General features: G+C 37.2%; 1 protein-coding gene across 2 annotated transcripts; it reads right to left on the bottom strand.

The window, feature by feature from the left end:
- Positions 1-5,472: 5,472 nt before the first annotated feature.
- On the bottom strand, positions 5,473-20,934 carry pdcd6ip (programmed cell death 6 interacting protein). Of its 2 annotated transcripts, none has more exons than XM_051871843.1 (18): positions 20,642-20,934; positions 18,264-18,312; positions 18,081-18,150; positions 16,328-16,455; positions 16,088-16,241; positions 15,908-16,008; positions 13,819-13,950; positions 13,469-13,691; positions 13,216-13,339; positions 12,170-12,347; positions 11,625-11,736; positions 11,242-11,411; positions 9,796-10,044; positions 9,496-9,630; positions 9,318-9,412; positions 9,111-9,231; positions 7,887-8,083; positions 5,473-6,209 (listed from the first exon to the last, which is right to left on the bottom strand). In XM_051871843.1, the coding sequence occupies exons 1-18, from the start codon at positions 20,845-20,847 to the stop codon at positions 6,035-6,037; spliced, it is 2,619 nt and encodes an 872-aa protein (XP_051727803.1). In that variant the 5' UTR covers positions 20,848-20,934; the 3' UTR covers positions 5,473-6,034. The 2 variants fall into 2 exon arrangements, with proteins under 2 accessions (XP_051727803.1, XP_051727804.1); XM_051871844.1 differs by having other exon boundaries at positions 13,819-13,935.
- Positions 20,935-21,442: the final 508 nt, after the last annotated feature.

Genomic DNA, 21,442 nt, shown 5'->3' with positions numbered 1-21,442 from the left:
TAGCAACACATTATTAGCTGTTTGATAACGTCAAGTAAAAGGCTATATTAATTACCGTTTTGTGTCTGACATTGTAAAGAGTGATACCACTGTGCAGCGTTTACTACAGTAAGTTGACCAAGTGGATCTCTGAGCTCGTGCGAGTGAGTGGAGGTGGGGCTAATTAGCATATTCATAGATCCGTGCATACTAAATGAACCAAAGACTGGAAAATGTCATTTGGGTGGTCAAAGATGAGTTCAAGTAAGGAATAATCCATGGACAGCTGTGCATGAAACGATTTTAATGCACAACATGGAGGCAAAGAACCACCCGATGCGAATCGTTTATTGCACAGCTAGCCATGGATTTTTACACACACACACACACACACACACACACACAAATGATTATATAAAAAATGTTAAAATAATAATTACCGGACCCCCTGTTGAAGACCCTCGAATAAGAAGCAGGAATGCAAAAACAATGTGATAATTTATGTAATTATATTCATCAATCTGTCTGAATAATTCTGCAAACCTTTTCAAGAAAAAATAATTCAGGCACTGTAAAACAAATTTCTTTCAAAGTTCTTTTTTTTTTTGTACATAAAACAAAGATTGTTGATGTATGTTTTAAAAGAAAATACTACTTCAGTATTTCCACTTTAATTCAATGTGTTACTTGCTGTTTGTAATTATTTGAGAAATTTACTAGCAATTTCTGAGTGAAAAGAAAACAATTACAACATTTTTTTCTTCAGTACAGTGCATAAACAATGCAACAATAACTAAGAAATACACATGAAGTATCAAAATAGACTACAGTAGTGTACAATATATTTATAACTGATTATGTTATAGGTGTATGCTTTTTACTGAGCTTTTCACATTTTGTTACATTGTAAAATAAAGACTGTAGCTGTTTGCCAAATAATTTAGTCAGCTAAATACATTAACCAAGTTTAGTGTTTTGTTCCTCCCTCATATTTAAAGGGGACATATCATGAAAATCTGACTTTTCCGTGTTTAAGTGCTATAATCGGATCCCCGGTGCATCTACCAACGCAGAATACGTGAAAAAGGACAACCTAGTAACTTTGTTTTGGTAAGCCTTTCTCTGCAAGCATGTGAAAAAAACGAGCCGCTCAGATTTCGCTCCCCTTGTGAAGTAGGAAGGGGATCTTATTATAATATTACCGCCCCTTAATCTGCTCGTTTCCACCCACTGTGCCGCCATTTTGTTTTCGCAAGCGAGGAAAAGCTGCAGATCAAGAACGTAAGTATTTTTAAGTAATACAATGTGTTTTTTTGGTTCAGGCAGCTCCACTTTCCAAGTGCTGTCCCTTAGCCTTCATATGCTCTATTACTTTATGCTAGCACAAACATAAGTTGTGTTTGACAGAAATGTATCGGTGTTACTTATGACTCACCCACAAAACAGCTACTAATGTTATGTCATTTTACGCTGGACTGCTTCAAAAACGAGGGTCAATTTGCACAAAAGATTAACATGACGGCACATGCTAGTCGATGAGTTGAATCAGCTCCACAGCAACTACATAAATTTATCCACTAACCATTCAGAAACGTCCAGTTTCATTCTAAAAGTTGTAACTTCTTCCTGAGTCTCTCCATCAGTGTCTGACTCCGGTTTGAACAATGTAAGGCTGAACACCGTTACTGACAATCCTCATTTTGGCTGCGTGAGATTCTCCAGTTTTCGTTGTTGTTGAGCAACCGAAGCGCGAGCTGTTAAAGCTCCGCCCTCTTCTGGAAAGTGAGCAGCAGCTCATTTGCATTTAAAGGGACACACAAAAATGGCGTGTTTTTGCTCACACCCAAATTTGACAAGCTATAATAAATGATCTGTGGGGTATTTTGAGCTGAAACTTCACAGACACATTCTGGAGACACCAGAGACTTATATTACATTTTGTCAAAGGGGCATTATAGGTTCAGGAGTGGTTTTATAAAGTTCATTGAGTTTCTTGTGCACAACAGTCTGTTCCTTATATGAATATTCTGCTTTCTAGTATGAGCTATTATATTACATAAACAAAGATGTTTAAATAACTCAGCCATAGTCACTGCACAAGAATCTTTGACTTGGGCTCTTGAGGATGAGATGTCCTGACGTGCACCTGCTGGGAAGGGCCGCCATACACTTGTTCATAATGTCCCGGTATGTCTGAGGTCAATCAATGCCGAGGCACATCAAAGCATTCCTCCTTACTTAACTTGAAAGACATACAGACATACATGCAAACAGACCCACTTCTTCACTCTCAGCTTTCTCCAAAGACACTTTCTCTTGCGTCATCAGCGATGGATTCATCTCTACAGGTTAAAGTTCAGAAGATCTGGCAGCACGTCAACAATGCAGCCACTGACGACTCTTCTAAATACACTGATATTTATATACTTATATACACACACCTGTCTCGCTCAATAAATCTCTCATCATTGTCATATAACATTTCACTTACGGTAAACACTCACAGGGAGAATTTCACACCTGCTTTTTGTCAGTTTGATTGGTTGAGGTCAAAAGAGTTTGGGAAATGAAGCGTTAACAGGAAATGAGCTTTCAGCAGGTTGATCATGAATACAATGAATAGCCATGATCCATCTAAAGTTATTTTTGTCCCCTTCAAATATATGTAAACACAACAGCAGAAATGTTAACAAACTGACTAACAAAATGCTTGCTGAATGCGTTGTGGCTTTAGTTCTCATGTGTGGGATGAGAAAAAACTTTTTTTTTGCTGATTAATCACATCCTTAATTGAACGATATCTATCTCACCCGAGTTTACAGTCCGAATTTAATTTAATATTGGGTTTAATTTGATTTACTAGTGGCCAAAAGTGATGTCCGGAGGGGATATTTGTTTTTAATGACCCGACAAGTTTGATTAAACCAGGAAAATATTTTATATTTTTGAAATCTTTTTAAAATAAAGGAAGAACAAAACACTAAACTTGGTTAAGGTATTTATCTGGCAAAATTATTTGGCAAAAATAAAAAATAAAAAAGGGCAAACTACAGCTACAGGTTTTATTTTACTATGCAAAAAAATTCATAGCAAAACAAAAAGCTCACATGAAAAAGCATATTTATTGACTACAACATAATCAGTTATTAATATTTAACTGGTTCTCTCATTTTTGGATGTTTTCATAGTTTCTTTGTATGACAGCCTGGAAAAACATTATGTCTGCACAATTTGGCATGTTTCATTGTGTTATCACAAATAAAACTACTGATTCCAAGCACAACTAGGAATATGCTTATAAATGAATTTGAATAATATTTGAATAAAGGGCGAAAATGTCAGTTTTCTTAGAACGGACATCACTTTTAGCCACTATTGTATATATTAATTTATATCACCAAGTTAAAAGGTTGACTGTATAATTTACAGCATTGGCTAAGAGAGAATTTATTTCATATGTAATTAAAATGGACATTATAAGTGAAACATTCCCAAATAAGATCATATCAAATCGAAATGAGAGCTTTTGATTTGGGATTGAAACAAATAAGGAAATCTCTATCAATCCCCATCCCTATTATCAAACTAGATTGTAATGCAGGAGTATTTCCGGATGTCAAGGGCATCTGAATGCTTGTCAGTAAGAGGCAACAGCTGAGGAATGATGACGGTGTTTTTAATTACATTATCTAATGTGTGTATGAGGATTTTAGACCATTTTAAACGTCATTTACAGTTCATAAAGCTTTTGACTGTAGTTACAGTGATGCATACACCACACAATATGCTTTTGCAGTTATTCATTGTCCTAAAATGAAGTGTTGAAGACATAAGACTGTTAAAATAACTAGATGAGTACAGTTTGATGACAAACTTTGAAGTTGGCTTGAGAAAGCAAGACCAGAAAGTTTGAAAAAAGTTTTAAAAGCGTGAAGTTTGAAGGTTTTACGTTTGTAGTTAGAAATGTAAAATTTTAATGTTTTGAAGACAATAAAATCTATCAGAAAAACAGACAGATAGATGATTAAGCATGTTGTTAGCATGTTTTAATATTCTTTAATAATGCTAGCACGAATTAGCATGTTGTTAAAGTGATTTGGCATTTTGCTAACATGAATTAACATGTTTTTTACATGTTTTAACATTGCTAACATGATTTAACATTTTGTTAGCATGATCTAACATGTTGTTAACATGAATTAACATGTTAACATGAATTAACATGTTGTTAATGTGAGTTAACAATTTGTTGACATGAATTAACATTGCTAACATGTTTTAACACATTGCTAACATGATTTAACATTTTGCCATCATGTTAACATAAATTAACATGTTGCTACCATGTTTTACCATGTAGCTAATATGAATTAGCATGTTGCTAAGATGTTTTAACATGTTAACATGAATTAACATGTTAACATGAGTTAACATTTTGCTGACATGAATTAACATGTTGCTACCATGTCTTAACATGCTGCCAACATGAATTAACATGTTGCTAACATGGATTAGCATGTTTGCTAACATGTTTTACTATGTAACTAACATGAATTAGCATGTTAAGATGTTTTAACATGTTACCATGAATTAACATGTTTGCTAACATGAGTTAACATTTTGCTCACATGAATTAACACTGCTAACATGTTTTAAAGTTACTAACATGATTTAACATGTTGCTACCATGTTAACATGAATTAACATGTCAATATCAGGATTTAACATGTTAGCATTAATTAACATGTTGCTACCATGATTTAATGTTTTAGCATGTTGCTAACATGTTTTAGCATGTTATTAACATGATTTAACACGTTGCTAACATGTCCTAAGCTAGTTGCTAGGCTTTGCTAGTGATAGATATATAGTGGATGAAGCTTAAATACTCTATTAGAGCTAGTGTATAAAAGTTTTGACCCCCTCAATGAAAGCATATGGGACTTTTTGCAGTTTTGATCGTCCGTTTAACCCCGTTGACCTCAGTTTGGTGTTTGTAGCTCTAAAGCTCCAAGAGGAGATACTGTTTACATTTTGGCTCAGAAGAATAATAATAATCTTAAATAGTAGATCAGTAGTTTAGCTTTCTCAAGTCAACTTAACAATGCACAGCTCAAGTGTATGTGCACAGAGTTTGTGCTAAGGGCGAAAGAAAACATCCTTACATAATCAAAACACTCTGATACCTCGATAAACATTCATCTATCCACAAACCAAAAAAAAAAAAAAAATCCTCTTCCCTCTGTATCCATGGAGACAGTCGGTTCAGGCTCTTTCAAGACAAAAATAGCATGGGAATAATTATCGAACAAACACACTTGAATTCATGTGTGGTGACACTCAGACTTGCAGCCTGTTAATCTGAACTCAATCTGCTCAGCTGTTGGATTTGGCACCGAATGATCACAAAATAATGCGGAGGAGAGTAATCGACAGTGACCAAAAATGCTGAAAGTACGCCCACCGGTTTAGAGAAGAAATAAAAACACAGCCTTTAATATCAGACCTGTTTTAATAACATGAAAACAATAGAAACACAAAAATGAATTATTTTAGTGACAAATCCATTCTCTAGTCTGTATAACTGTTCCTTTCCCCAAGCGATGATTGTAGACTGAACAGAAGGAGGTACAACAAGGGTTACAGTAAGACCGTGGTCTTTCTCCCAGCAATTAAATGATCATCATCATCAAGGTAAGAAATCAACAGCTCTTGCATTAGATTATATGTCAGTATTCATTACAAAAATAAGATATAAGCAGTGGCAGGCAGCCAGCAGCTTCACTTTGGGCTAGAGGGTGAGACAGACAGAGAGAGACAGAGATCAGATCTTCCCTCGACCAGCACACCTGCTTTATGAACCCTGGCCTTAAAAGTCCACCCTCAAAGAAGGGGCGGGGCCTGTGTTCTAAACCCCGCCCAGATCAAACCAGATGTTAAGTACGGAGCGAGTGTGAGTGCAGGGAGTGTTAATAGTTAAGTGCAGTAAGAGTGCTAGTTTACAGGAATGAGTGTGGCTGTAGTAGCGGGAGCTGTTGCCGGATGTAACGGCGCTCTACTGTTGGGGGTAATAGGGCTGTTGCTGTGGTGGTTGTTGAGGGTAGGGGTAGGCCTGCTGTGTAGGAGGGGCTCCGGGGTATCCAGCCTGCCCCTGGGCTTGATAGGGCATGTAGGGCATATTAAACTGCCCATACGCATAGGGGTTATAGGCCACAGGCATCTGGTAGTACCTAAAAGAGAGACAAAATAACAACATTATGTTTCAAGCTTCTCTAATGAGCACCTAATGAGCTTTCTTGTATAATTTCTTATATAAATCAGGCGATTAATATAGATAAGATTAATAAGATAGATATTAATCGTCGGCAAAAACCACCAGAATATATAGGAAAAAAACTAAAGTTTGGTGTATGAAGTGCTAATAAAATGGAGACTGGCACAGTACAGGAGAAAAGAAACTCGTTTTGAAAAAAACGGGCCTTTAAATATATGCATTTAAACTGAAATGCAAATGTTTCAGAACGTAGAAGTTTGAGAAAGAGAACAAAATTTTTCAGGGCTCTTCAAGTGAAACATAGCAAAGGTCACTACTGTAGTAAGGAAATATGCTTATTCGGATGCAGCCTTACTGTGCGTTCACACCGCCGTCGGCAAGAGCGTTAAAATTTGCTCTGGCTGCCCTGCCAACAACGCTGTAGAAAGATTTGTGGATGTTCTGACGTAGATCGAATGCTTGGTCTTGAAACTTTATTTAAAAAGCGGAGGACCTATGCATTCCGATTGGTTGCCACTGAACTGCGTCATTAATCATTACCATAAAGTTGACCTGACTTCAACTCTCCTCGACGCCCACACTGACCAAGACGTGCCACGGCGATGCCTGCCGGAGCTCGCCTCCAGCTCACATTGAAAGTTAATGACTTCCTGTCACTTTGACGCTCTCGCTGCACGCAGCAAAAATGACGTCAACATGGTGTGGGCAGTCGTGCACGTGACCTCATTTTGGGTGGTTTCTAACATGTTTTAACACATTGCTAGCATGATTTAACATGTTGTTAACATGATTTAACATGAATTAACATTTTGCTAACAATATTTAACATGAATTAGCATGTTGCTAACATGATTTAACATGTTGCTAACATGAATTAGCATGCTGCTAACATAATTTCTCCTGGCGGTGTGCACGGCATTTTTTGTAACTTTGTGCGCGGTTCCGCTTAGCATTATCTAGCATGTTGTTAGCATGAATTAGCATGTTGCAAACAAGATTTAACATTTAACCAGCATGTTTTAACATTAATTAGCATGTTGCTATCATCGCCTGGCGGTGTGCACGGCATTTTTTGTAACTTTGCGCGCGGCTCCGCTTCCGAAGATGCATGACTTAGAGCCGATTCTGGCCGAGCAGGTACGTCTGTACCAGCATCTTACCAGGCACCCAATTTGCGCTTGTTCAAATGATTCGCTTATATTTACAAAATGAGCCTACAACAGCAGCGATAAGCCTTTCTAATGTAAAGGTCCATGTTAAACAAAAATGTTCATCAAATTAAATCAAAATGTTTAATGAAATTAGAAAATATTTAAGAGATTGTTGTTTAATTTAGTTTTATACATGTATTCTCATTTCCATATACTTTGTCCTAATGTCACAAGTAATAATCTCAAGGTTTACTGGATTTTACACGATTCTTTGGTTCTTTTGTAGAGCGGGTTTGGTGAAGTGTATATATTAAAAAACAAAACAAAAAACAAACAAACAAAAAAAACATTGTCACGTGTGTACCTTACTTCTCACCGCTGCTTCCTGATGGTTTAGAGAACAATTACTCATAGTCACCCCCTGTCGTTTCAAATAATAGTACAACGGCGAGTGTGTCAAGTATGTGAATGTCTTTATTTACCCTGGGTAGCCTTGATAACTGGGGTAGGGTGGACCTTGAGCCTGTGAGGGTCCAGTGGGTGCAACAGGTGGAGGATTAGTGCCACTGGGAGCCATCGGATTACTGACTGGAGCTGCAGTACTGGCTGCCTGTGGAGTGATGCTAGGGGGCGGCGGTCTCGCTGGGGGCTGGGGCTTAGCCTGAGGCTGCTGCTGGGTCTGGAACAGAAATGCAAATAAGACTATTTTCCTACTGTACGCATATCCTAGCATACATGTAAAAGCCCAAAGTATACAGTACAGGTCAAAAGTTTGGACATTATTATTTTTAATGTTTTTGAAGCAAGTCTCTTCTGCTCATCAAACCTGCATTTATTTGATCAAAAATACAGGAAAAACAGTAATATTGTGAAATATTATTACAATTCACAATAATGGTTTTCTATTTTAATATACTTTAAAATAGAATTTATTTTGTGATGCAAAGCTGAATTTTCAGCATCATTTTCAGCATCATTACTCCAGTCTTCAGTGTCACATGATCCTTCAGAAATCATTCTAATATGCTGATTTGATATTCAGTTATTATCAATGTTGGAAACAGTTGTGCTGCTTAATATTTTTTTGGAACCTGTGATACTTTTTCAGGATTCATTGATGAATAAAAAGTTTTCAAATTTATTCAAAATAGAGTATCTTTTTTTAACAATGTAAGTCTTTACCATCACTTTTTTTTTTTTATCAATTTAACACATCCTTGCTGGATAAAAGTATTAATTTCTTTCAAGAAAAGAAAGAAAAGCAATGACTGACCCCAAACTTTTGAACAGTAGTGTATATTGTTACAAAAATGCTGTTCTTTTTTTTTTTAACTTTTAATGCTGTTCTTTTTATTCATCAAAGAATCCTGAAAAAAAGAATCACAGGTTATAAACTTACAACTATTTCCAACATTGATTAATCAGCATATTAGAATGATTTCTGAAGGATCATGTGACACTGAAGACTGAAGCAATGGCTGATGAAAATTTAGCTTTGTATCACAGAAATAAATTATATAAGTATATTAAAATAGAAAACCATTATTTTAAACTGTAATAATAATTTCACAATATTACATTTTTTTCTGTATTTTTGATCAAATAAATGCAGCCTTAGTGAGCATAAGAGACGTCTTTCAAAAACATCCAAACATGTGACCAGTACTGTACTTTAGGCTTTAGAACTCATGAGTCTGGGAACTCACAAACACAGTCCTGGGTGCAGGGGTCGGGCCTCCTGGGACAGGTGCAGGGGTGTTAGACTGGTATGATGGGACGCTGAATGAAGGAGCGCTCGGCTCACGAGCAATGCTCTGCTGCAGATCCCTGTCAATCAAACAGTCATAGAGCATAAGCCAATCACAGTCCTTCAGTAAGGAAAAAGGCCTTGATGATTTGTTAGTGTGACATACTTAAGCAGTTCATCCCTCTCAGTTTTGCGAGCGAAGACGATGTCGCTACACTTATTTTGAAACTTCAGCAAGATTTCTGTCAGATCGTTGTAGAACTGAAGGAAGAGAAAGGCAGCTGAGTGACATTGTACAGATTGTGCATGTGTACGGAACTAATATTAGTGCATGTGATAGTTACTTTAGTGCCCTCTTTGATATTGGAGCTGATCTCTATGTAGCTATCATGGGCCGCGGCGAGCTTCTTCAAGACCTCCTCTCTGCTATTAGCCTCAGAGTTGGACTGCTTCAAAGCTGAAAACTCCTGGTGAGACACCTGACACGAGAAGGAAAGCAATTTTAAAATGAAGAAGAACTCACCATAGTTGCAGCAGCAACTGCTACATTAAATTTCAATTTAAATTGCCCCTATTATGCTTTGTTTTGGAGGTCTTGCTGAAATATTGGCCGAAATATTGCTCGTGTGAGTGTTTGTGTGCACCTGTATCTGTGACAGCAGTTCCTCCTGTCTGCGTAAATTCTGCTGGACACGTTGTGTGTGAGAGCCGTAGCGTGTGTCCAGCTCACTGGTGGTCAGGGCCTCCTCGTTAATGGCGCCATCTTGAGCTAGTGCGGTAAGGAACTTTGTGGTCAAGTCAAAGGTCACCGCCTTCACCTCTCCCTCCAGAACTTCCCGTTCCCTCTTCACCTCATCCAGCTGTGCCAGCTGAGCTCTCAGTACGTTTACCACCTGCACAGAAGGATAGCATTGGGGTTTGGTCAGGGTTAAGGCCCGTTCACACCAGGAAGGCTATACTAACTATATTAGCGTCCACACCAGCGGACGATAGCGTTCTGTTTATTCTAAGCGTGCGCTGCAGTTTTGTCATCTGCCGCTTTAAATGCTCAAGCTCTTTAAAGCAAGATGGATTCTGATTGGCTCTCAATGTTTTTAATCGCTCATCAGCTGGAAAAAATTTGATCTGAAGGTGATTTCAACCGTTCTCCAAGTTTCTCTGTGCCATAGTTGTGGTGTGAACTCTGCTATTCTTAACAAATTTATTAGACCACCACCCAATGTAAGGTTTGTGCCCTAAACTAACAGTATTGATGATTACCAAAATCATTTTTTATGTTTCTGTAATGGTTAATCCACACCAGTATGTGTAAGCTCTTTACTCACAGTAGTGTTTCTAATGATAAAATATAATTGTTGTTGTGATTTAATGGATTCAAAGATAGATCGCACAAAAGTTTAATCTAAAGCAAGCCTTTGGGAACAACTATAAATTATATGGAAGTCAATAACAACAGAGACTGTGGAAAAGTACATAAAAACAAAGCCAAAATGCAAGCTTTTATCAAGGCCAAAGGAGGCCATACAAAACAAATAAAAAAAAAAAAAAAAAAAAAAAAAAAAATATATATATATATATATATATATATATATATATATATATATATATTGGATATTATGTGTGAATAAAAAATAAAAACTATTTAGTTGTTTCAGTTTGTTATTTGCCTAATAAATGATAATAGATTTTTTTTAGGTTTAAACAAGTTTTTGACAAATATTCCTAAAATATTTGTGTTTTCTCTTTATTATGACAGGTGGTCTAATATATTTGTTAAGCATATTTATAATTAAAATGAATACTGAAAATATAAAAAATAAGAGCTAATTCAAAATATTAATAACTATAATACTGGGTGAGATGTGTGAGTGTATGCATATGTATATACATTTTAACTTTAGTCATTTTGTTATGTTTGTTATTTTTATTGGTTTTTAACTTATAGTATAGTAGTTTAGTACCTTAACTAAACATTTCTAATTTTCAAAGCTTTTATCAACTATTTATAGTTTATTTTATTTCACCATTTTTTCAATTAACACATTTTTTTAAAAAATAGTTTTAGTTAATGATAACAGAACTGAGCTCACCTCACTGCCCTGCAGAGTCTTGGCAGGGTTGGCAGACGGTATGGCGGCACTGAGCTCATTCTCTGGCTTGCAGAGCAAAGCAATCATCTCACAATGTGCAGTGTAACGCTCTTTCACCACCTGATCAGCCTGCACTGCCTTGTCCAGTATATTGCGAAAATTATTTCCCTCTACATGAGATAAAAAGAAAGAGATAGAGAGAGTAAATCCTCATGAGCAAGTGCTCGTCAAGTTGGGTTCCTATAGCTCTACTGGTAGACCATGACACTAGCAACACCAAGGTCATGAGCAGGAAACACACAAACTGATAATGTGTTTACCTAGAATGCACTGTAAGACTCCTTTGGTAAAAGCATCTGCTAAATGCATAAAAGGGGGTGTACCTGCTCTGAGTGATTTATACAGATCTCCAGAGGGAGTTCTGTTCCAGCGCTGATTGAATTTGGTTCTGAGTTCATTGTCTGTCGTTTCCTCATCATCTAATATCTTCAAGGACTGTAACACCAACACACAATATTTTTGTTCATGATACAAATTGGCATGAAGTGGAAGTACATACAGTTAGATGGTGTCATACACATTCAGTGGGTTCAAGAGTTTTTTTCCCCCCATTTAAACCTGGAAATAAACCATTTTAGGATTTTGAAAAATCAGGACGATAAAAAGAAAGAAATATTTATGGTTCTGTGATATTTGCAGGTCACTATACAAATGTACACAAATTTGTGACACTGATCATGTGAACTCCTTTGCACAGATGGTCAGTGGTTTTTGCTTTCATCAAAGCACAAGATTCTCTTTGGTACTTTTCACTCAAATTGTTATACTGATAATGTTAAAAATACAGAAACAGAAGCATTTTCACTAGTGGTCTTGGATCTTTCCGTATATAAAAGGGCATGAAACAAATGGTGAATGTGTGCATCACCTCATCCAGGATCTCACGGTTCCTCTGCAGTAGTTCAGGGAGATCTCTAATCAGCTGTTCGATGCTCTGCAGGCCACCCTGCTGAACAACAGCACGGCTCTTCTCCAGGATGGACTGAGGGACGGCATCTCCCGACAGATCTTCTAGTGCGGCCGGCAGGTTCAAAGACGCCAACACCCTAAACGATCAGAAACAACCAATCAATCACCTCTAAAACCGTTATTTATAACTGTCTAAACACTGTCTTTAACACTGTCTAAAATGTGTATAAAAATAGACAGCATATTCAGGTTTAATGAAAGGAGTTATGTGCATTATTTCATTAGTGAGTAGTGCTTTAAAACAATTAAATACAGAGGATTAAGAGTCAGGGATGCAAACACATCTGGGTTGAAAAGGTTACAAAGATGCGGGAAGAAGACCTTTAAAATATCAGCTTGAACATGTGGATTTACAGTCGATTTTAGCATGAGGATATAGATTTGTCTCAGGCCACATTTACACTGTTGTTTTTTTTATGGAATGTCAGTAGATATATGTTCATTTATAATGTAATTGTTATCGGCCTGATAAGACAATTTGGCAGATATATTAAAGCCGATAAATAATGGATTATTTCCTTCAGCTGAAACACTTCAGATGTGCACTGTCTTCCATTATGGTTTTGAATTGCTTGACATATGATTGAAATCACTTCAATAAGGAAAATACAATTAAGTGCAACATACAGCGCAGGTCTGTCATAAAGGGTACATAATATTTTAATGAGAACATTATAATTGTGTGCTTGGGACATGGCTTTTAATGGTGAAAGTTTTGTTTTTGTAATCAGGCTCTCAAAAGTCACATAAAAATTCTGATTTAGATTTATCGGCCAATATGTCGGTTATCGGCTTTCAAATATAAAGATTTATCGGTTATCCATATCGGCCAAAATTTTCATATCGGTGCATCCCTACTGAATAGTTCTCAATGTACATGTTAATGGAGTTTTAATGGAGTTTAAATGCACTCATGTCAGAGTAAATATATGCACAAACACTGACCCATTGCAGAGATTTGTTGCTTCTCTCATGCTGCCAATCAGTCTGTTGACTGTGTCAGCCTTCCTGGAATTGGCTGCACTCACTGACTGCTGCACTGCCATCGGCACCATTTTCTCAAACAGATCTAAACAAAAAAATTGTGATTATTTGCATTATTTCATTGGATTTTTCAACATAGGAAAGGGGGAAATAACCACCCCAAAAAATTAAAGAATTGAAAGTCAACTGAATGTCATGTGTACATCATTCTGACCTGTGAACTTCTGGCTGAGTGGTGTCTGCACTGCAGTTGCTTTGACCAGAGATGCTTTGCCAATGTGCTCCAGGTCTTTGACCTCCGGCACACGGTCATGGTAAATGAAGTCGTTGTCCTTCTTTGCAGCCGCGAGCGCACGACTGATCTTATCTGACAGATCCTTTACGTTAACATACTCATCATATCGGGAAGCTGCCGTCTTCACCAGCTCTGTGGCGTGCTGCAAAACACGCACGAGAAAGCTTAACGTCAACGTCCAATTAATGAAGTTCAAAACTAAATTAATAAATCAAGCAACCGGGAGGCCAAAAATAAACAAACAGTCGGTCGCACACAGACCAACACACCTGCAGCCGAGCAATCTCCTCTCCGAATTTTTTCTTCTGATTGGCCAAGGCTGACTGGTGCATCTCCGCGGTGGCCTGCATCATACAGTGCTTGGCAGCGAGGACAGGAAGCACTTCCTGGAAATAAAAATACTGACCAGGGAAAGGCAACCACAGCAATCACAAACGCCACGGCAACCACGAACCAACACCACGGGCAACCACAAACGAGCACAGACACACAGCACAGGGCGCAGGAAGAGAAAACAGAACAGCAAATCAGCACGCATCCTTCAGCGAACCCCAACCAAATCCTCACACAACGCTCATGCAGCGTTCACTCACAGATCAGTAGGAGAAGAAACAAAGGCTGGAGGCTTTGGGAGTGTGTGTGTGTGTATGCGGGGATGACTAGCAACTCAAATCTATAGACGCACGCATACAGGCAGTTAAGAGTGCTCCGATTGATCGGGCGGCGATCGGTATCAGCCGATAATCCTTTTATATAATTTGATCAGTGGTCTCTACAAAGGCCGATCAGAACAGACGATCAGATGACGCAAAACTGCTTTACAATCACCGGTCTAGTCTGTTGCTAAACTGCTCGATAATAAAAAGGTTATTAAAACTGCATTAAGCTGCGAAAGAAGTACTTTCTGAACTTTGAGTTCATGCCTTAACTGTTAGATATACACAGAAATATGTCAAAATGGCAGATTTGCACAGTCTTTTATGTCTTAACTGAACAGTTGGGAAATAAATCGCATGTGTAACAGTATATTAGATCCGTGCATTCGGTCTTAAAGTGACAGCAGCCTAATATACTTGCTGCCGTCTGTCATTAATATTAATCAAACAACAAAAGACAAAGAGAAAATTACTCACTGCTCTTTAGTAGATTTAGTAGGATTAAGCTATATTTTATTTATACAGTAAAGACTATGCAGTGTTGTTTTACATTTGATTAGCCTACTACCTATTAAAGGCACAATATGTAAGATTTTTGTATTAAAATATCTAAAAAAAAACCACTAGAACAATGTTATACATTTTGTTGACGTGTACTTACATTATCCCAAATGTTTCCAAGAATGTTTAGATCCGGAGAAATAAGCAATTTAAACCAGGACACGGACCATGTCCGTGCGTCACCGATCAATGACATTATACCCGTGTTACCCTCGATTTCAGGTTTTATTTTGTAGAAACCATGGAAGACTAATATATTATGTGTTTTATTAGACAGGTGAGCAACTGTTTGGATACGTTCATCGACAGAAAACTAATCATGTTATACAGCTCAACACAGTAAGTCTTATTATTTAAATCTCATTTTCTTGATTTACCGCGAGTACCATGTTTTACCATGCTTAATATCGATCTAGCTTACTGCAGTGTGCAACAAGTGTCTCATAGTAGTTGCCGAGCGAACGCACAGAGTAACACTATAACAACTTTCAACACACAAACGTATTTAATATGATGAACAGTGCTGCGTTACCCCACATACACATGACTGAGAGAAGTGGAAACTGTCATCTGTGGCATAATAAAAGCTCCACTGCTCTCGAGCCGTGTGTCGCGCTTGTCTCTCATTAGCAATCGCTCCGACAACATACATTAGCTCATTCATTAATATGATTTCTGCCCAAGTCTCGTTGGATTCTTTTCCACTGGCTGTAGACGTGAAGACAACACCTCCCATGATTCAGCGAAATCAAGGCATCATCAAGCTACGCCTTTGTTTTGAATAAGCGACCTCTAGTGGTGAAAATTACATATTGTGCCTTTAATAAAGACTTTTTTTTTTATTATTATTTCACAGGAAAGCTATATTTGTTAAGCTCTAAACTGTTGCTAATCTCCTCTAAGATTGTTGTTAAGAATAGTTAAATAACCCTGTGGGCAGTCTATTTCTCATGTAGTATTATTTATTTCAGTGATCGGTATCAGACGATACTGCTTTTAGTGATCCTGATCGGAGCACCCTTACAGACAGTGATTGCTGCATGCAGTTTGTGTGGATTTTTGACTAACTGTCTCTAGTGACCCCTAGTGGACCACTTCAACCACTTATGTGTCTGTCATGTGTAATGGCAGCTGCACATACCTTGGGCAGATTCTCTTTGTATTGACATTGCTTAAAAGCGTCGCCGTAGTAATCTGCCGCCTGGTTGGCAAGTTTAGCAACGATGGCGTCCTTCATCTTATCTGTGAGACGAAACCACGGACAATTAACATTGTGTCAACTACAAGCAAAAAAAATGCACAAACATAAACACAGACGCACCAGCAGTGGCCTTGAGAACGAAGACCTCCTGTGCCTGGCTGAGCATGATCTGACTGAGCGTGCCCACCGTCTCGGGGGAGATGTCCATGGTTGGCTCTCGATTCAGTGCAGACAACACCGTATCCTTTATATGAGCAAATGCACCGCTTGCCAGCTGAAAAGAGACCCAAAATGCTCAAAACATTTTTCTCTCTCTCTCGATTGTCAGTGTTGTTGGAGGATTTAAGGTCAAACTCAAACCTGGTAGAACTTGGCGGCAGTCTTCAGTCCCTCGTCATTGTCGAGATTCTGCTCAGAAGCGATCTGACTGGCCAGCGCACCCACATTGAACAACACACACGTCTTCTCATAGCCCACACTTGCCAATGCTGAAACACACAAACAGGATAAACCACACAATGGATTAAGCTGTTATGTTCTTTTATGCAAACCTAGTTTTCATAAAAGAGGACCTATTATGCTTTTTTATATGTTCATCTTTCTTTAGTGTGTAATGTTGATGTTTGAGCATGAAAAAGGTCTGCAAAGTTACACAGTCCCTCCAGCAGGAGTTATTCTCTATATCAGTGTCAATGTTTCTGAACTCCCTGAAACACCTCCATTGTAGTCTCTTCATTTAAATAATTCCTGCCCAATGAATATGCAAATAAAGAGGCGGGGCCTGGTTGAGCTAGTAGTGTGTTGAAACTTGCGGTTATGCTAAGCGGCGAGAGATTTCCCAAACATGCTTAAAGCTGTTGACCAATCACAACACACTGGTCCAGCCAACCAATCAGAGCACATTGTCATTTTCAGAACAAGGGGCTTCATAGAGACAGGAACTAAACAGAGTGTTACTGACAGACTGGGAAGAGAGGAGATCCAACAATGAAAAATATCTGAAAAATAAGGTGTTTTTCAAACATTTAAGCATGAAAATCTATTCTAGTAGAGCCCAAAAACAATCAAGACTTTGTAAAAGGGCATAATAGGTCCTCTTTAAGCTTTTTAAGTTAATTGACTTTTAGGTTGCATAAGCAAATGTGTGTAAATCTGCTATATAAATAAACTTGCCTCGCCAAAGTGACACTTTGATCAAAAGGATATACAAGGCATTTGTCATGATTTGTAAACATGTTACAGGCCAAAACACATAAAACAATTACCAACAATGTAAATAAAACTGGGACCCTCTATTAAAAGTTGTAAAAAGTACCGACTTCGGTACCATGTCGGTACTGAAATTTAAAAAATGTGACGCTTTGAGGGCTGTTGAGCGGATTCGTAAACACCTCTGGTTGGCCATTGTGTTCATGGCTCATCGGATATCTCTGTGATTGGCTACAGTGATCAACGCTTCAAAAAAAGTTGTGAATAGTCATGAACACGTGAACACAATGGCCAATCAGAGGTATTTACAAATCCGCTCAACAGCGCTCAAATCGTCACATTTTTAAAATTTCAGTACCGATTGGTACCAAAGTTGGTACTTTTGACAACTCTACCCTCTATATTGAAAAAAAAGGTGCACATTTGAAAAATGAAAGGTAACATGTAGTAAGGAAATATGCAATATTAAATAAAGTGTGCAATGAGTCATGTGAAGTAAGGGTAAATAATGTTAGTAGTGGAGATAACATTATTTATGTGCAAATATCAATTATGATGTTATTAAGGGATCCCAAGCTTTCCTTTTAACTGGATTAGGTGCCTGCCACTATTTCTAATGGGTCCACATTTTCCTTGAATGTGGATGACAGAGATATGATATTTATTGATGCATACTTCAAAGCCACTTGCACAGAATTGTTTAAACACAATTTCTTTCAATGTGATAGTTGAATCTGCCAACAGCTTAAATTCCTTAAAAAGAATTTACCCATAATGCACTTTTGCCACACAATCGAAAGTACAAGTATCTAACAATATACAGCACAAACAAATTCTTTTCACCTGGCATGCATTTGTTTGTGTGCATATGGCGAACTTGTTGGGAAATCATGTATCAACTCACCAAGCTTGACTGAGCCTCCAAAAAGTGATCCTTTATCAAAAGCATCTTTCCACGTGAATGTCAGACATAACTGAAAAAAAAAAAACCCCATTAGTTATGTAATATGCTCAAATTACTCAATAATATAATCAATTATAGTCATTTATATATATATAAAAAAAAAAAGTCTGATTGTGAATTTACCTCTGGAAAAGGAAATTTGGGTTCGATTGCACAGAGTTGATCATAATATCTAGAGGGGAGAGAATGAGAAAAGAACGGTTAAAATACAAAGTGTGGAGAAAAACACTGTCGTTTCTTTAGATTGAACACTAAAAAAAAAAAAAACTGGTGTAGAAACAATTTTCATTCAGAAATTGCTAGTACGTTTCACCAATAATTACAGCAAATAACATTGAATTAAACATGAAGTTTTGAAGTAGAAAGACTGAAATAGTATATTCCTGTAAAAACATACTCCAATAATCTTTGTTTTATTTACAATGCATAATAATGACACAAATAATTTAGCCGTGACAGCATTCTCATGTGACCATGTCACTCTGAACACAAGAACCAACTGACGTAACTGAAGTTACTCAACCTCATTGTTACAGAACTAACTACTGACACTTATCACAACAACATTTCCTTCCTGGAAGGAAAGAGGAGCATTTCTCCACATCATTTCTGATTCATATTTATTATATCTGATATTTCTTGCCTCTCGGCACTATAAAAAAACATGTCTGTTGACTCATGGGGGGGGAATACCTCTGAAGGGTGTCGTCACATACACCAAACACCAGTCTAACTAGGAGCTACAAAGCAGGTCATTCATCTTGACCATTCACACGGCTACAAAACAGCAAACAAAAACCTGATTCCTATAGCAACACATGGCTCATTCACTTCCCAGATGGTGCAAGTCCCAGCCGCTACATTAACTCAACTACATTAAACCACAAATTATGTGCAGAACGTAACCACAGACTGGAGAAACAAGGTCTAATTTTAATATGAAGACCAGGGTATTCCAGAAAGCAAGGTTACATTATATAGAAAATGGCCCACTGCAAAAAAGATGTGAGATTAAAATAAAATAAAAATTGCTTTATGTTATAATAGTGCTTTATTTTATATTTTATATATATATATATATATACACACACACACGCTTTTATATATACTTTTTTATAACTATAAAATAAAATAACACTGACAGAATTTTCTCCATATTAAAATACACTGTTAATATGTCTTAAGGTACTCAGTGAAGTCAAATCAAATGAAAGTAAATTATTTATTTTTGACAACTTCCTAATTCATTTGCAATAAATATTTCAGTATAGGCCCCAAAAAAGTGGATTTAAACAGGAGAAATAATGTGCTGAAAGCATGAGACAGCAAATCTGGCTTTGTTTAACAAATTAACTGGCCATTTCCTAATCTCTCCCAAAGCTCCAATGTTCAACTTCTGGTTTACAGATAAAGTAATAAAGCATGTAAGCCTGTTATAAATATTTCCCAAAATAAAACTTCTACGCCACTCACACCTGTATCCACCCCAGTCAAATACATGACGTAATGGAGTCTCGAGGTCGAAGATAACTGCTTAAACAACTAATGCGAATGTAGTATAAACAACTCAAAAAGTATTTTCTTCTTTATTTCAGTCATTTGCGTCGAATTATATATTAATTTACAAAGAAAGCTTGGCGGGGTCAGTCTGAACGACACACCTGAGTCACGCAGAACCAGGAAGCCGGTGACGTATGATAAATGGGCAGTTGACGCACGAATAACGTGTTCATGTACTTTTTATATTCAACTTGAAGATTTTAGGGTAAAATTGATATTAATGTAATATTTTAGATGCTGTAATTTGTCACCGCTTTATGTTTTTCACCATTTCAATAACCTTTTTGGGACAACTAGTTAATTTTGAATGGTCATTGGGTGTGACAAATTAATTTTAAAAGGATTAATAATTTTAAAACAATACTAGCTTTATATATATTATATATATATATATATATATATATATATATATATATATATATAAGTCGTTTTAGAAACGCTACTCTACTTTTAGAGAGTAACGTTAGCATGTCACACCACCACAGCATGTCAACTTCCACAAAAGAAATGAATCTCTGCCCAAACTGTGTAAACCACATACCGCCTTAAACACATATGTGCAGTGAAACACTAAATGATGAAAAATAACAGTAGACGTCAAACAACAACCGATTGAAGCAACAAACAAGACAACCAGCACGAACACCACCACCAGTTTACGTTATATATTTCTATGAAGCAAATAAAAACAGATAATGTATTGATTTTAAGTCACCAACGATAGTCATCACTTAGCTAAACTCTTGACGAAACTATTTCTGCTATTGAACGACATAAAAATTGATTTCGCTAGCTTCATGTAGACAACTTCTGCTATATGCTAAAGGAAAACAATCAGTACTTCGGCAAATTATATAGATTAATTAACAATCTACGACACAGGCAGCAGAAATGAACACCCAATGAAACTTCGCAATCAAGTTGTCTTGTCAGGCTCTTACCGCAGCAGGATTTCCAGCGAGCTCTCGTGTTTGTCCAGCGGCCTCCCCAGAGCACTTTTACGGAGCTTATTGAGCTCTTCCACGGCACGGACATACTCCGCTTGCTCCTCACCAGAAGGATACGTGGCCGTTACAAATTTCAGCAACGGTTTCGCCAAGTCCACCTCTGAGGACTTTTTCAACGGGACAGAAATAAACGTCGCCATTTGGGCCCGCGGGAACGACACAGTTCTAGTGGAAAATGAGAACACTGCAGACGGACAAAAACAAAGGCAGAGCACTTCCTGGTTGTCTTGAGTGCGTCATCGCGTCAGATGTACTGTCAAAAAGTGACGCATGCGCATTCGAAAACAGTTCCTGCACTTGCGGGTGTAATCGTTACATAAATTCTGTAACGATTCCTTCCTTGTAACTCGCTAAATATGTAAATCGCGTTTTATTTCCATGTTCTTTCACAGGTGGCTCGTGTGGAACTATATTTTATAGAGAGATTATTCAGAGTGATATCTGCCGATAGTTTGGGGATTCTGCCTTTTATACCTTTTTTTAAATGAATGATAGGCTACTTTTATTATAATTTATTATAATTAATCATTATATTTTGAACTTTATTCTCTCCATTTCATCAACTTGTTACAGAGTAACTGGTATCAGTTATAAACACATTACTCAAATTAATATTAACACACATTAACTAAATTTTGAAGATTAAATTAACTTTATGAATGTTATTAATTCATATAATTACTATTAATATTGAAAATCAAACTGGTTTCTTAGCATTTTCTTTACACAAAGCAC

Source organism: Ctenopharyngodon idella, chromosome 19 (assembly GCF_019924925.1).
Source record: "Ctenopharyngodon idella isolate HZGC_01 chromosome 19, HZGC01, whole genome shotgun sequence".
In the NCBI taxonomy this organism is placed as follows: domain Eukaryota; kingdom Metazoa; phylum Chordata; class Actinopteri; order Cypriniformes; family Xenocyprididae; genus Ctenopharyngodon; species Ctenopharyngodon idella.
The sequence above is the reverse complement of the archived record's forward strand: the minus strand, read 5'-3'. Positions and strand labels throughout refer to the sequence as shown.